At 41.4% G+C, this 17,723-nt stretch overlaps 1 protein-coding gene across 7 annotated transcripts in view; it reads left to right on the top strand.

Moving 5' to 3' along the window:
- The window catches only part of MYZAP (myocardial zonula adherens protein), a 113,948-nt gene that overhangs the window by 54,527 nt on the left and 41,698 nt on the right, over positions 1-17,723 (top strand). Inside the window, exon 1 of one of the 7 annotated variants that reach the window (XM_075857950.1) lies at positions 10,074-10,149. The exons of the other annotated variants lie outside the window; for them this stretch is intronic. Coding sequence (XP_075714065.1) covers positions 10,123-10,149 — 27 coding nt within the window. The 5' untranslated portion in view covers positions 10,074-10,122. Of the gene's footprint in view, positions 1-10,073; positions 10,150-17,723 lie in introns of those variants that run through there. 7 annotated transcript variants of the gene reach the window in all.

The following is a 17,723-nucleotide window of genomic DNA, read 5'->3' as shown; positions in this document are numbered from 1 at the left end:
CAGAACCAAGATCGAGGTCTTTCAAGTTGGTTGCATGATCTTCAGAGGGGAACGCTTTCATTACCTTCTGGCTGTTAGAGATAATCTTGTGAAGTCTGAGATTTGCTACAGACAGCATTGCCTGCGTTCTGGTGAGGAGATCGATTGCCTCTTCACTTGTGGGTAAGGATTTAAGTCCATCGTCTACATAGAAGTTCTTCTCAACAAATTGACGAGCATCAGATCCATACCCCTTCTCACCTTCCTGGGCTGTCCTTCTCAATCCATAGATTGCTACAGCAGGAGAGGGGCTGTTGCCGAAGACATGTACCTTCATCCGGTAATCTGTGACCTTGTTGTTGACATCATTGTCTTTGTGCCATAGAAACCTGAGGTAGTTCCTGTTGTCTTCCTTGACAATGAAGCAGTGGAACATTTGCTGGATGTCAGCCATTACTGCAACAGGTTCTTGTCTGAAGCGGATGAGTACTCCTATGAGGTTGTTGTTTAGGTTAGGCCCAGTGAGGAGCAGGTTGTTTAGAGAAACGCCTTCATGCTGAGCGCTGGAATCAAACACCACTCTGATTTGATTAGGCTTGCGAGGGTGATACACGCCAAAGGATGGAAGGTACCAGCATTCTTCTCCTTCCTTTAGTGGTGGTGCAGGTTCTGCATGATCTCTATCAAATATATTTTGCATGAAGTCTACAAAATGTTTTTCCATCTCTGGTTTCCTCTTTAGGGTGCGTTTTAAAGAGGAAAATCTCGAAACTGCTTGCTGTAGATTGTTTGGTAATTTTGGTCTTGGGGAACGGAAAGGCAAAGGTGCTACCCAGCTGTTAGACTCATCCTGAGCAAATTCTTTGTCCATAACCTTGAGAAATTCTTTATCCTCTCTTGCAAGTGCCAACTTATTGTCTTCACTTGTAGAATTGAACACTGTTGCTCCAAGACTGTCATCCCAGGACAGGAATGTGTTCATATTATCTTGGTGGTCAAGCTGCCACTTACTGTTGTTCAGCTTCTCTTTCACCCAGTAATGGTGTGGGCATGGCTGAAAATAAGTGTTGCGACCATTTGGCAAAATGTGAGTTTTAAATGAGGAAATCTTGGTAGGCTTCTTCATCTTGTCTATACAGACGTTGCCTATGATAACCCAACCTAAATCAAGGCGTTGGGCAAACGGAGCATCATGTGGTCCGTTGATTTGCTGGCGTACCTTATGTACCCTGAGAATGTCTCTACCGAGCAGAAGTAGGATCTCTGCACTCTTGTCAAGGGCTGGTATTTCTTTCGCTATAGCCCTTAGATGAGTGTGATGAAGAGCAGCCTCTGACGTAGGAATCTCATCTTTGTTGGATGGTATCTGGTTGCACTCAACAAGTGTGGGTAAGGGTATCTCCTGATTGTTGAGAGAAGCCACTATAAGTCCACTGGCTCTTCTTCCGGAGACCTCTGTAATGCCACTACAAGTACCCAAGGTGTAAGGGTAAGCATCTCCTTTTAAGTTGAACAGGTCAAAGAGTTCTGATCTTGCGAGTGAACGGTTGCTCTGATCGTCCAGGATGGTATACACCTTTACGGCCCTTTCCGGTTGACCCTTGGGGTATACGTTGACTAGACATATCTTTGCGCAGGACTTGTCGCAAAGGTCGTCTCCGCAGACTTCTGTGCATGAAGAAGATACAGTAGTAAGATTTGCTGCTTGCTCTGCATTCTCCCCGCCATGATTTATCGCAGGAGTGGAATGTGCAGGTGGAGCAGGACTGAATTGAGATGGATGGAGCGCTTGCACATGGTCCTCACAGCCGCACTCTATGCATTTAATAGTAGTTTTACAGTCTTTAGCGAAATGTTCAGTAGACGCACAACATCGGTAACATACCCTAAATTTCTTTAGAAGCTCTTTGCGTTCCTGGAGCGGTTTCTTTCTGAAGCCAATGCATTTCTTGAGAGGATGTGGCTTCTTATGAATAGGACATAGGCGATTAGGATTTTCAATCTTTTCACCTTGGTTGTACTTGTCTGGAGCTGATGAGGGTGTGGGAAGGACATCAGTCTTTTTCACTGACATTGGACCTCTGTGGTTTCTATAGTTAGAACGTGGGCTGTCGTACTTAGGATGGGGTGAACCAGGACCACTGGACTCACTGGAGGTAAAGCTTGGGTCATTCTTGGATTCTGCAATGTTCCTGATAAATTCACAGAAGTAAGAAAATGGAGGAAAGGAGACTTGCTTTTCTTTTTTGTATCTCGACCCAAGTGTAGTCCACCTTTCTTGAATATTGTACGGCAGCTTGGAAACTATTGGGTTTACCCCACGAGCTGTGTCTAGGTAACTGAGGCCAGGTAGGTGTGGGTCTGCCTTGGCCAGCTGGAGCTCTAAGAGTAGGTCGCTGAGCTCTTGGAATTTTTCATTGTCTTTGCCAGATATTTTTGGAAAACCTTGCAGCCGTTTAAACAGAGCATTCTCTATGGCTTCAGGACTGCCAAAGCTTTGTTCCAGTCTCTCCCAAGCAGCGATGAGGCCTGCAGTTGGATTCTCAATGTGGACAGATCTCAATCTCTTGACACGTTCTGTAGACTGTGGACCGAGCCACCTGATCAGCAGATCTAGTTCTTCAGCAGCAGTAATGCCAATGTCACTAATAACGGTTCTGAAGGCACATTTCCAGCCCCTGTAGTTCTCAGGCTGGTCGTCAAACCTTGTGAGGCCGGTTTTAGTAAGTTCGCGGCGAACCATGTATCTTGCAAACTCTGTCATGTCAGTTCTCTCTGACTTTGGGCAGAGTATTGCTGGCTGAGTAGTGCTGATCATATTATTTGCGGTGTTCTGGCTAAGAGACATAGGGAAATACGGGTCTGCACGGGCGTTCAATCCAGGAGATAGTTTAAAGTCCATAGGTTTAGCTACACATGGAACTGGAACTATGTGGTTGTCAGGAGTCTGGTGACTTGCTAGCATATTGGATTTCACCTGGGCGTCTGTGTAATGAGCTTGCTGAGGTGCAGGGTTCTGGTGCAATGTGGTATGTGGAGAAAGGTAAGGATGACAAATTGGTAATGCATTGTACTGACCTTGGATGCAGAATGCTGCAGAAGAATCTGTGCCCCGTTGCTCTGGAGAAATATTTGCGCTGTCAGGATCATTAGCAGCAATCACAGGTTCACTGTTTTGGCTTAGTACGTAGTCTCTTGTGCGCTTAAGAGGATCTTCTACCTCCACTTCACATACACTGATGCTGTCTCTTTCACTTCCCCTGGCAGCTTCTTCTAAAACCTTTAACCTTGCCATAGCTGTGGCATGCTCGCATTGTTTGTTTAAAGTTTCTATTTCCGCCTTTTGGCGCGCTGCATCGGCTTCCATATCTGCCTTCTTTTGCGCAAAGACGGCCTGTATTTTAGTAGCCTCTGCTTCAGCCCGCGCTCTTATGAGCTGTTCGCTGAGCGTGGAATATTTTGAAGATCTTGACTTAGAAGATAGTTTTGAACGACTGGTAGACTTAGAAATGCGAGACGACGTTTCCTGTAATTGCGCGATTCTTGCCTCTGTGTTAGACTTAATTTTGCATACTAGGCTGTCTCGTTCCAAATTAAGTTTCTGGAAGCTTTCAAATTCTTCTAAAGAATCCTTTGTATTAAGTTTCTTCAAAATGCCAACATATTCCTGGCTTTTCAGTGAATAATGTTCATATGCTGTACAAAGCTGTTCTAGAGCTCCCTCTAGTGGTGAAACATTGTGAGCAGGCTGTGAGATGGTGGAGATGTGACTCAGCAATCTTTGCCAGAAGTTTGAGACAGCAGAAGAAAGTTCATGTTTTGCACCTTCTAGATTCTCTGTAACCTTCCATGTAGGCTTAGCAGAGCGTTTAGCTCTCTCACTGTACTGCAGACTAGGATCCATACTTTCTTCTGACTGTAGGTACTGTTCACCTTGAGAAGACTGTGCAATGTTCTCTTCAGACATGACACCTCACAGACAGGATGTGGATAATACAGAGGTGGGGGTGCTAGCTTGCTAGAAGGGTCTATGCTGTGGGGTCACACACACTGATGATTTCTTCTGCAGGCAGTTGCTTGTCTGAGACTATCTCTGCAGGAGCTGCACACTGACTATACAGCTGGATCTGGCAGATATATAATCATCTTTTCACTATTCTGACTCCATGACCAGGCTGTAAGTTGTAGGGCCCTTGAGACAATCTCACTGTATATGTCTGTATTGAACCGGTACTTACACCAAGACACTGTCAGATAGCGTCAACTCAGCTGAAGAGGCACGTGGGAAGTTTCCAGAGAAGTTTATTTTCAGGCTGAAATACTTGTAATGTACACAAACCAGCAGGTGAAAAGATGATATTTTGCCAGAGTTGAGCAGGAGATGACTACACAGTATGGGAACCATGAGGAAAGACAACTAAGCACAGAAAGAAGGGAGGAGCTATTACCTCAGAGCCTAGCTACAGGGAGATAGCAGGGACAAACTAAATAAAGCAAAGCAACTGCAATAGGAGCATATAACATAACATGACAGTGAATAGAAACCTAAGTCGAGGGACATGACAGAAGTGGTTATCACATAGTCATATTAGGAAGATAAATTTGTTCTAAGGACTGTTATTAAGACTTTGTAGAGCCAAACTACTTTGCAGTTAAACCAGCTTTACGCATGTTTCACTTTACTGTCCATGTGTAAGTTCGTATCCAAAATAATTATTACGGCGACTTTCTTTGCACAATCGGTGCAGTAAAATCACTCGTTACCATGACAATTGCAAAACATCCATGTTTCCTTATAGGGGAAAAAGTTGCGGGTGACTTGTAATGAATGCACAAATTCTAACCATGGCCTTAGTTAGGATAGGCCATCAAAGCATGACTGGTGTGGGTCCCCAAGACCACCATGATCAGCAGAATAATGGGCTCTAGTACCAGAAAAAGCACCATGCATATAGACATCGCTGTGTCAGGTACTGCAGAGAAAGGGGGATATTGCTTCAAACACATTTGCCCCCACATTCTGCCAATTAGTGGATGTACAGGGGTGGGAATACATTAATTGCCTATCATCCATGGACTGAACTGGAAGGTAAAATCCTGGAAAACCTCTTCAAATTTTTGGCTCCATTATACATCACAAATGTATATTCAACTGCATGCATGTATGGCCAACAGTATAGTGTTCATTCATTGGAGTTGTACAGACACAATCTCACCAGCATAGCCATGGTAAGTTGTTATCAAGCCAATGAGCATCGATGGCCAGTTTAAGAGTGTGTAGTAAATTCTAATCAGTATGAGACAATATCTATTTTGTGTTTAAAGGACCAGTGTCACGGAAAAAAATTTTTTTATATCTATTTGCTTTTAGTGTTTTATTAAAACATGTTTGATTTATTTGTGTGTTTGCATTTTACTTTTTTTTATTTTTTAACTTTTTCTTGTCTATGGGGGCTGCCATTTTTTTTTCCATCTCTGTATGTGTCGATTAACGACACATACAGACATGGAATACGGCACATACAGCCCCATAGTGAATGTGAACGGGGCCCGTTCCATCCACTATGCTGTACGCCGTCTGTGTGGGAACGGCGCATGCGCCGCACCCACACAGTCCAAATTGAAGGTCTTCGGCCGAGCGACGTCCGGCGCCATTTTCTTGTGGACCGGAAGCCGCGGCCGGACAGTAAGATTACTACTTCCGGTCGCGGCTTCCGGACTTGTGCACTTGGAGCGGACGGAGCAGACTGAGCGGACGGACCGGCAGGAGCAGGTTAGTTAGGTCTGTGTATGTACGTGTTTTACTGTGTGTTTACTACTGTATGTAAACCTACTACACTGTGTGTTAGCTCAAAAAATGGCGGCACACAGTGTAGGAGGTTTGACCGTTCAATCCCCTCGTCTCTCCCGGCACTAGCCAGGATAAAGGAGGGGGGATTCTGAGAGCTCACTAGAGCGAGTGAGTTTTCTCAAATTTTGCAGCATAAAGCAATGTGGTTGCTTTACCACATGCCAATGCTGCAATTTTGGGAATTGCTCTATCTAGTGACAAGCACTGGGAAATGTTATAAATTAGAATTTAATTTATAATATTTCCTGACTCGTGAAAAAATTAACAAAATTAGAACAATGTTTAATCACTTATACACTAACTGTGTGTCTGTGAACTGCCAGAAGCTGGGTGGTAACGAAGAGAAGTGGATGATGCTGATTCGTCAGCATCATACACTTCCATTCACAACGCCCAGCTAGTAAAACAAGTAAACACACTCAGATGTAACGAACACAATACACGCCCAGTTGAAAATAAGATTAAAAACGCCCAGTTGTCAATAAGAAAGGCTCATTTGCATAAATATAAAAATGCTCATAACTTGGCCAAAAATGCTCGTTTTCGAAAAAGAAAAACGTTACTGTTATCTACATTGCAGCGCCGATCACCTGCAATAGGAGATAGGGATTTGAAAATCTGGTGACAGAGCCTCTTTAAAGAGGCTCTGTCACCAGATTTTGCAACCCCTATCTGCTATTGCAGCAGATAGGCGCTGCAATGTAGATTACAGTAACGTTTTTATTTTTAAAAAACGAGCATTTTTGGCCAAGTTATGGCCATTTTTGTATTTATGCAAATGAGGCTTGCAAAAGTACAACTGGGCGTGTTGAAAAGTAAAAGTACAACTGGGCGTGTATTATGTGCGTACATCGGGGCGTGTTTACTACTTTTACTAGCTGGCCGTTCTGACGAGAATTATCATCCACTTCTCTTCAGAACGCCCAGCTTCTGGCAGTGCAGACACAGCCGTGTTCTCGAGAGATCACGCTGTGACGTCACTTCCCCAGGTCCTGCATCGTGTCAGACGAGCGAGGACACATCGGCACCAGAGGCTACAGATGATTCTGCAGCAGCATCGGCGTTTGCAGGTAAATCGATGTAGCTACTTACCTGCAAACGCTGATGCTGCTGCAGAATCAACTGTAGCCTCTGGTGCCGACACGATGCAGGACCTGTGAGTGACGTCACAGATCTGCACTGCCAGAAGCTGGGTGTTCTGAAGAGAAGTGGATGATACTTCTCATCAGAACGCCCAGCTAGTAAAAGTAGTAAACACGCCCCGATGTACGCACATAATACACGCCCAGTTGTACTTTTACTTTTCAACACGCCCAGTTGTACTTTTGCAAGCCTCATTTGCATAAATACAAAAATGGCCATAACTTGGCCAAAAATGCTCGTTTTTTAAAAATAAAAACGTTACTGTAATCTACATTGCAGCGCCTATCTGCTGCAATAGCAGATAGGGCTTGCAAAATCTGGTGACAGAGCCTCTTTAAGTAAAGTGTACCTTCAGCCATGCAATTAAAAACCTTTTTAGAATAAGAACCTCAGTGTGTAACCATAAGTCTCTTAAAGAGGCTTTGTCACCAGATTATAAGTGCCCTATCTCCTACATAATGTGATCGGCGCTGTAATGTAGATAACAGAAGTGGTTTTATTTTGAAAAACGATCATTTTTGAGCAAGTTATGAGCTAGTTTAGATTTATGCTAATGAGTTTCTCAATGGACAACTGGGCGTGTTTTTACTTTTTACCAACTGGGTGTTGTACAGAGGAGTGTATGACGCTGACCAATCAGTGACCAGTCAGCCTCATACACTTCTCATTGTTCCAGCCAAGCTTCTTTCACTGCACAATCACACTGTACTGTGGATCATGCTGAGCTGGAACAATGAGAAGTGTAGGACACTGATTGGTCACTGATTGGTCAGCGTCATACACTCCTCTGTACAACACCCAGTTGGTAAAAAGTAAAAACACGCCCAGTTGTCCATTGAGAAACTCATTAGCATAAATCTAAACTAGCTCAGAACTTGCTCAAAAATGATCGTTTTTCAAAATAAAAACCACTGCTGTTATCTACATTACAGCGCCGATCAGATTATGTAGGAGACAGGGCACTTATAATCTGGTGACAGAGCCTCTTTAAGTCTCTAATATTTAATTTAGAATTAAAGAATAAGTGCTCTCTGCTGCTTATTTTATTTATTCACTTGCAGGCTACGCATGCCATTCATTTCAATATGGGGCAGAGTAGGAGGAGACTTGAATTATTAGATGGATAGATAGATAGATAGATAGATAGATAGATAGATAGATAGATAGATAGATAGATCAAGAGTGTAATAGAGATGTTGCTAAAATAACTTAAATATATTACTAAAACATGGAATTACAAGCTTTCTGTGTGTTTATAGAGAAAACTTGCCAGCTAATATGTCCTGTGATTACAGCAGCATTGACACAGATCAAAGCAGGCAGTCTCTCTCATAGGGGAAGGGGGGGGGGTTAATATGATCTAGCAGTGTTACGCTTCGTTCACATCTGCTTCGGGACTCCGTTCATGGTCATATTCATTCCGTCAAAACAACGGAAACCCTTACACAATGGTGAGAAACAGAAACCATTTGAAACGGATCCGTCACAATTGAAGTGAATGGTGATGTAAACGGAAACCCCATGGATTCCATTTGTTCCCGTGTGGTATCCGTTCATGGGCTCCCTGACGGAAAGCTCCGATGGAACCCTTGAACGGAGCCCCGACGCAGATGTGAACGAAGCCTTAGACTACATTCACACGAGCGTGAGATTTACGCGCATAAAAGACGCGCGTTAAATCTGTCCGTGTGTGATGCGTTATGCATCAGTGTGCTTTGCGAGTGGCATGTGTTTTTCACGCACTCGCAAGCACTTTTTTTTCAATGTATTTGATGCGTAAAACACGGACAGCACACGGATATACATCCAGGATGTTAACGCTTAACGTGTCCATTGGACTACCATTATCCCAACAGAGGCCAATAGAGTATCCTTTTGCCCTCCATTGGGTTGGTATACGTGAGTATGCCTTTTTTTCCTGTATGGCATTCGTCACAGTATACGTTAAATGTACTATATACATCAGGGTGCTACCGTAGGTCCAGAGTCTTGAGAAGTTAGCACTCGGCCCGTGGATTCCGGCCCTGGGGAAGCTCCTAACATCATTGTCCATACATGGACTGTGTCGTCAGGAGCTTCTCCAGGGCCGGAGTCCCGGAGCAGAGTGCTTCTGATGCTCAGCCTGGCAACTCCGGCATTTTAAATCATGTCTGACGAAAGCCAATACACTGATGTGAGGAAGGTCTAAGCTGTTAAAGGGAATGTGTTGCCAGAAAAACATGTTTTTTTTTTAAAAATTAAACATTTAGTGTGTGGGTGATTAAACATGGTTCAAATTTTTTTTATTTTTTTCACGAGTCAGGAAATAGTCAGGAAATATTATAAATTAATTCTAATTTATAATACTACCCATTTTTGGTCACTAGATGGAGCTAGTTCCCAAAATTGCAGCATTGCAACATTGGGTTAAAAGCCCTCGCTCTAGTGAGCTCTCAGCATCCCCCCCTCCTTTATCCTGGCTAGTGCCGGGATAAACGAGGGGTTTGAAAGGTTTAACCTCCTACACTGTGTGTCGCCATTTTTTGGAGGTAACCCACAGTGTAGTAGGTTTACATACAGTAGTAAACACACACAAACACTAACATACATTGAAATCTCTTACCTGCTCCTGCCGCCGCGGCTCCCTCCGGCCCGTCCGCTCCCTTTGCTGCCGCTGTTCCATGTGCACAAGTCCGGAAGCCGCGACCGGAAGTAGTAATATTACTGTCCGGCCGCGACTTCCGGTCCACAGGAAAATGGCGCCGGACGGCGCCAATTTCGAATAGGACTGTGTGGGAGCGGCGCATGCGCAGTTCCCACACAGACGCCGTACACGGCAGTCAATGGGACGGGAGCCGTTCGCAGTCCCTATGGGACTGTGGCTGCCGTACTCCATGTCTGTGTGTGTCGTTAATCGACACACACAGAAATGGAACAAAAAATGGCAGCCCCCATAGGGAAGAAAAAGTGTAAAAATAAGAAAAAGTAAAACACAAACACACAAATGAATAAAAACGTTTTTATTAAAGCACTAACATCTTTAACATATAAAAAAAATTATTTGCCATGACACTGTTCCTTTAAGTCACATGTCTGATGGGAGTGGAGAAAAATCACTTTATGTTTTCAAGGGCAACAAGCAGAAAACATTTTGACCGCAGCTAAATATAATGTACGCCTGGAGAAAACAACATGAAGTAAGTAACTCCTACACAGTAAAGTACTACAAGATCAGCCAACTTTTAAGTAGATTTATATTGTGATATTTTTAAAAGAATAAAATTGATGCTGTAAATATCATGCAGCCCTGGTTTTGGAGAAAACCAGCAGTACAACTACAACAACTGAGGCTGCTACAGGTATTTAGTTATAGAAGCGACTCTTACTCCAGGGAGCTAAATCGTAACTATAAAAGGACAAAATTACAACCTGTCAGAAATGGCTTTATGGGTCTACAATCACACCACCTTATGCTTTTACCCATTTGATGACATGCCAATAATCTAAAAAATAACATTTGCAACATTTTCTATAAACTAGGTTAACAGGAAAAAAAAAATACTTTGTTCTTAACAACTGGCCAAATTTTGATTGTTGCTGCCACATGTCAGTTGAGCCAGTTTTTTTTTTTGAATAATTCAAATTAACAGCATGGTCCACAGGGTTAAAGCCATATTTATCAAAACCCACCACTGCCAATTTTTCTGGGTCAGGAAAAGCGGACGTGACTTACAAGTTCATAACTCTGTGACTTATTTACTAAAGATTTTAGTAGCTGTGCCGTATTTAACAATCTGCTTGCTCGAGTGTTGAGGAATATGGCACACGTTACACTACGCAGGAGAAGTATATATGCCCCATATGTTTGTTGAACAAAATTTTAGAATCCTCTACTACTAAGTTGATCAGACTGGCCATTTTCACACTAAAGAAAATGAAAATTGATCAGACATGCCGCCATTTTTTAACCCAAGTTAATCTATCATATGATAGTAGTATCATATGAATTGTACATTTTAGACATTTATCGATACCACTTACTGTATGTATACACAATTAATTGTGATCAAGAATAAACAATATTTTTATCTTTTGTCAATCTTTTCTTGTAGACTTGGCGATAATCATTAGGATTATTTGGAAAGAAACAAATATTTACTATTACACTTACGAGTAAACAGGACTTATTATTTGGCCATGTCCTTTAGTACATAGTAGAATGGGCAGGTCAATTTTAAAATTGTGGTTGTTGGGTTGTACAAAGCAAAATTCTTGAGGAATTCTGCTTACCTCAGCTTTGTATGGATGTTATGCGCCCCCTATATGCGATAAAGACTTCAGCATTATACAGTATCTAATATATCAGACCAATGTGATATAGCTTTAACAAACAAATCATAATAGGGTCACTCACTGCTCATTTTCACCAATGCTTTATATTCTGTTTACCAATGGCTGGTACGCCATTTCATATCTTATCATTAGGCAAACATAGTAAGGTCCCTGGTATATAAAAAAAAAACAGCAAGGGAATGGAGACCGCCCAAATCTTGGCTAAGTATTAAGTTAGTAGGATTTTATAGTTACATTAATGACTTAAAATTTGTTTTTTTAATCTTTAGTATTTCGGACACTGCAAAGTCTTGGAAAAAAATGCTGGCCTAAAATTATATCTTTAGTTTTAATATTTTATAATGGTAGGATTAGGAAAAAGGCAAAAACTCCCCATGGGTTTATTTTAGTCATTCATAGTTTTTTTTTGTTAACTTATTTGAGCACTACATTATTTGGCAATCCTGCATGTTTTAGGACGTCTTTCTGCCACATGTCTGTGAGATGGAATGCGGTTGTCCTTGACTGGGCATAAGACTTGTGTGTCACTTTGTACTGTTGTGACTAAGATAACAATTTTTTACTCAAATATGTTAATCATGAACTATTCATCGATCACCTCATGGGGTCATCTTTAATTTTATTATTTTAAAAATCCAATTTGGAATCCAAAGTAAATGCTCATTTGACTGCCATTATATACTCACTTTGAAAAAAATAGCAATTACACAATTTTTGGGCGGGAATTTGTTTTTATGATGTTCAACATACAGTATAAATAACATGTTAACTTTATTCTGTTTATTATATAGTACGGGTCATTACAGTTGCATCAATACCAATTTTGGATAGTTTTTTGTTATTTTTGCCAAAATTAAACAAAAGTTTGTTTGTATTTTTTGTGTCAGTTGTTCGGTACAGCAAACACTTGCTGCTTGTAATGTCCGTGGCTGCGGGCTGTCAGCTCTAACCTTCCCCTGACAGCCGCAGCCACAAGTCGGCAAGCGCTGGCCCCAGCTTCCTCCTCAAGAGACGCCAGCGCTCGCGTCCACTCAGCTCTGCCGGATCCCGTAGGGTGCGCGCGCACGCTCGTGCCCGCTCTTAAAGGGGCAGCGTGCGCACCGGATGGACGAACTTTGACCCGTGAGTACCCTGGACTATAAGAGGGGTCCAGCCCCCTAGTTCTATGCCTGAGCGTTGTTGTGTATCCCTTAGTCTGTATATGCAAATGGTCCCCCTAGTGTTTTCTGCTCCCAGTATTCCTGTTCCCGTTCCTGTACCTGTATCCCGATCTAGTGCCGTGCTTGCTATAGTCGTGCTGTGCTGGATACCACGCTTGCCTGCTTCTCCACACCTGACGTCCACCCGCTGCCTAGTTCCTGCCAAGCTACTGTCCGTGCTGCCACAGGTACCCTATATACCATAGACTGTGACCTGCGCCCTGTTGGCCAGCTGCCCTACCGCCAAGGCGGTACGGCCCAGTGGGTCTACAGACCCTTCGTGACACTGCTAATGGTTTGGTGTGGGAACTATCCTTTCCCCGCGTCGTACTATTATGATGTGCTGCGGTAAGCCGTTAAAGGCTATATATACACCTTCCCAACAATTTTTTCAGATTGCCTAAATGCATCTAAAATGAAAAATTAAGCAACTTTGTAACACTTTTTATATAAAAAATTAAATTTCTACCGTTTTGTGTCTACAGCTTCTATTAAAACTTGTGTCTCCATGGTTACAAACTATAAACAAATCCAATTTAGTCTGATCCTACAGCCATACTCCCATTTGTCCCATACTCCTTGCTAACTTAAATACGGCAGGTTAGCAAGAAGTAGGGGGGAGATGGGAGGAAGTATATGGGAAGTGGATAGGTGGCAATTGTTGACCTTGGGACAACCCCTTTAAGAAGAAATAGTAAGTATGATCAGCATTCAATAACCCAGGAATTATTCTTGTCCAGCACAAAATTACTTGATAATCCAAAAACAATAAAAACTAAATACAAAGCAAAGATGATTCATTACAAAAGATTATTCAATAACGCTTCTAATATAAAAGAGATATTTCAATATTTTATGTTACAACATGGCAGACCAACCGTGAACAATAAGTCATTTAGAAGGAGTCTGCCTAAAATCTCTAATGTATAGCCATCTTAGATGTAGTAGTCAAGTAGGTACTATTCCTCTAAATTAGGGACAATATGAGGTGTGTCGTGATCTCCACTGCTGTCTGAAACACTGAGTAATGTTTGGTAAATCTGCACAAAAAAGGTGGAGGCATTACATAAGTATAACACTGATCCAATATATTTCCACCCTTCCATATTATGATGATGTACTCAGGACACATGCTCAGCTTGTTCTTTAGGTTTGGTTGCATTGAGAGGTAAATGTGGAATTACGTCTAAAAATAGTGCATAGATGACTGTAATTTTGTGTTACATAATATTTTACATTAGATTTTGTGTAGGTTGAACTATTTGCTTACTACATATAGCTCTGGTTCCTGGTATTTATATACACCAGTCAGTCAGGTGTATATTGATATATGTTTGGCAGACAGAATGTGGTAATTATCATCATCATTTATATTTTATAACCACAGTAGGCAAAAATGGAAAATGTTCTTCATAGGGCAGCCTGAAATTTCCAGAGGTATATCAGAGAAAAATGTTCCCCTTAAATGTAAATTATTTTTACATACATTACCTCTAGAAATAAAGGCTAGTTTAGGCCTCATGCACACGGCCGTTCCCGTAATCACGGCCCGCGATTGTGGGCACGGCTGGCCGCTGACGTCCGCCCACATTTTCGGGCTGTGCTCCCATACAAAGTATGGGAGCATGGCCCGTAAAACACGAAAAACCGAACATGCTCCATAATTCTCGGCACAATTCTACGGCACGGACACCCATCCGTAGCAATAAGGAAAGGTGACTGCTACCAATAGAACTGAATGGGGCCATAATTATGGTCGTGTGCATGGGGCCTTACACAGGCAATTCTGGTCATAATGAGGATATTATAACAAGTCGATAGGCGCTCTTTTACACTGTCCGATGATTTCTATATTGGAACGGTTGTTAATACGATTGTTTGGTCCCGATCAGTTGGCATCATTGTCGACAGCTCATCCCCTGGTTACAGAGGGAGTTGTGCTGCCACAACGGTGATTTTATAGGGTGCACAAATGCTGTGATCAGCTGACAAATAAGCTTTTGCTCATTTGTTGGCTGATGGTATTGATAACAGCTGGGGTCAAGCTCATTCAGCATTATTTGTATCACCCCAAGAATTAAATGTGGCTGGTCCATGTTACTAAATAAGTTCTTCCGCTTATTGTATCATGACCACCATTGCTCCTAGATTGTAAGATCTAGCACACAGGACCTTATCTCCTTGTGTATCATAAAAGGTTTTTGGCGTAAATTGTCTACAATGTCCATCATTTGTATGTACATTGTTTTCCTTTATTGCAAATTGCAGCATAACATGTTAGCAATATATAGAAAATTCAATAATAATTAAAGGGGTTTTCCAATGACATTTTTTAGGTCCCCTTATTCTACACTCTCCCCCACAACAAAGTTCTAACGTACTTACGATTCCTAAGGTGCCCCCGGTCTCGGCTCACCCTGCTGGTTATGTGACTTGAGACATACACTTTCTGTATCCTCCATTGCCGTGCTATATACCAATCAAATGATCTAGGAGCCAATAGTCATAGAACAGTATACATCACGTCACTAGTGACATTACTTTATGTGGACGCCTTCTCTCACTACGGGGGCCGTGCGTGCGCGGTTCACTGTTATTTTCTGTATGCAACACGCATTAAGCAAGAGGGAGGAGCCTAATGCATATCCTAATGTAGTCCCAGGATAAAGCTGAGAAAACAAAGACCCCCCCCCCCCCAAAATCGATGTAAAAAAGCGGTGCGCGGCATGAGCTCGAGGAGTGATAAGTAGTGTTTTTTTTATGGAGGCATAGTGTCAGCAGGATGTCTACAGCTGGGAAAATGGATTGATCAGATTTTTTTTTAAGGGGATGGAGATATTGGATAACCCCTTCAACCCTTTACCGCCACAGCCATTTTTTGGGATTTTCATTTTCGCTTTTGTCAATACAGTTGTATGAGGGCTTGTTTTTTTGCGGGACAAGTTGTAGTTTTTCATGGTACCATTTATTGTACCATATAATGTACTGGGAAACTGGGGAAAAATTATTTGTGGGGTGAAATGGGAAAAAACAGCATTGTTATTTGGGTTTTGTTTTTACAACGTTCACTGTGCAATAAAAACGACATGTTAACCTTTTTCTGTGGGTCAATCCGATTATGGCGATACTAAATGTAAATGTATTTTTTTTTTTTTACTACTTTTGCAAGGGAAAAACTTATTGTTAAAAAAAAAATGTTTTGCCTAATTCTTAGAGACATATTTTTTGGTACAATTTTGGCATATGTGACTCTTTTTTTATCACTTTTTTATCCCATTTTTTTTGTGGGAGGTGAGGCGACCAAAAAACAGGAGTTTTACGGGGTTTATTTTTTTTACGGCGTTCTCCGTAATAGTTTTGACTTTTACACTCGATTTCAATTATGTTTAATTGTTTTTGTGTAAAACATTGGTTTAGGAGGAAAATGGGAAAAGGTTTTTTTAAACTTTGTACATGGTCGCCCTAGGGGACTTGATCGTTGAATCGCTTGCACGATATACTGGAATGAATGAGGGAATGAGTGATTATAGGTTTAAGCTTTGTTTAGGAATTTTGCAAATTTTATTTTAGGAATTGAGGATAATAGAGACATAATGTAGGCACAACAGGGTAAGAATCTGATCAGTGTCACTATCCCATGACCAGCAGGTGTTCTGTACTATCAGTTTGCAGGAAATGCAGAATACTATGATACTTGATATGTTCAGAGTTGATAATACAATGTAAGGTAGTAGATGTTGATTGTTAGAGAATTAGCAATATAATCACACGCATACTTATTAGGGAAAGTATCTATGACATTTCATTTTTCAGATTATTTCAGATTAAAGAAATACATTTACATACAAAAGTTAAAAAAAAGTATTCTATAATAAATAATGCATAGCCTTGTTCTATGTGCAATGGAAATGCTTGTATTTAACCTCTGACACAATAGATTTAGATAAAGGGGAATTGTGGACACTTATGGACAGTGTTTTCCGGACCTACAATAATTCTGCACAATATAAATCCATTGCATTATCTTTTTACACAATAAAGTATTTAGTAAATGTTAAAGACGAAAACATGGCACTCCCTGACTTTTCACATCAATGTGTTGTACATACCACATGCCATCAAGCCTATCCTTCATATTAATATGACTCTTTGTCCTCTGTTCAGCTTTATTTTAATATAAACTTGGAGCGATTTCTCGCTGTATTTTTAGTCAGTGCTAATAATACATTTCTATGACTTTATATGATCAAATGCACCTCCGTTACATTGTAAACATTGCATGTCCTCTGAAAATAACAGGGTACATGTATGTAGTTATTATTGTCAGGGATCCAGCTACATTGTGCAGTGTGATGTACATTTCAGAACACCTAATTTTATGTATACATGTTCAAGTTTTCCGTTTTCTATGTTGCATGCTTCCATTACAAACCATCTGTGTATATTCACCCGTGTAGTTCCATTTTTTAATGCTTATTCATCAGAAATGCTGTGATCAAATAATTATTATAGAGTTGTCCTAAAACATGTCATTAATAAATGTTAGGCCTAGTTCACACGTTACATTGTGCAGATTTTTGTTGCAGATTTTGAGTATAGTATAGTCTAGTATATGGCCATAGCAGCAAATCAGGGTGCTGCTGCTGCTGCTCTCATTTTTCAGGCCCCTTTTTGAGAGCTGGAATCCCATTGGCTGCTATGCGTTTACCACCTTTGCACTAGTACTGATAAATTTTTTCCAGGTACTAATAGGCCACTATAATAGCTATTATTATATTCATATCTAAGGGCCTGTTCACATCACCGTTCGCTTTCCATTCCGGGGTTCCGACGGAGGTTTCCGTCGGGTGGACCCCGCAACGGAAAGTGAAAGTGAAACCACAGCTTCCGTTTCAGTCCCCATTGATATCAATGGTGACGGAAACATCACTAATGGTTTCCGTTCGTCACCATTCCGGCAGGTTTCCGGTTTTCCGACGGAATCAATAGCGGAGTCGACTACGCTTCATAAGTCTAACCCTTACAATAGGTTCATCAAAACAGAGGTTCATGAGAGCACTTTTATTTTATTACAGTGACCCAACATCAACCACAAACTCCTTTTTTAATAGTTCTCCATTAATTGCAAGCCTTCAGCTACATTTACAGTCTAGATGTGACATCTGCCGTCAGTGCCTAAGCTGATATTTATTGAGCAAATCTATTCTTTAGGGGAAACT

Source organism: Rhinoderma darwinii, chromosome 3, assembly GCF_050947455.1.
Source record: "Rhinoderma darwinii isolate aRhiDar2 chromosome 3, aRhiDar2.hap1, whole genome shotgun sequence".
NCBI classification, from domain to species: domain Eukaryota; kingdom Metazoa; phylum Chordata; class Amphibia; order Anura; family Rhinodermatidae; genus Rhinoderma; species Rhinoderma darwinii.
The sequence above is the reverse complement of the archived record's forward strand: the minus strand, read 5'-3'. Positions and strand labels throughout refer to the sequence as shown.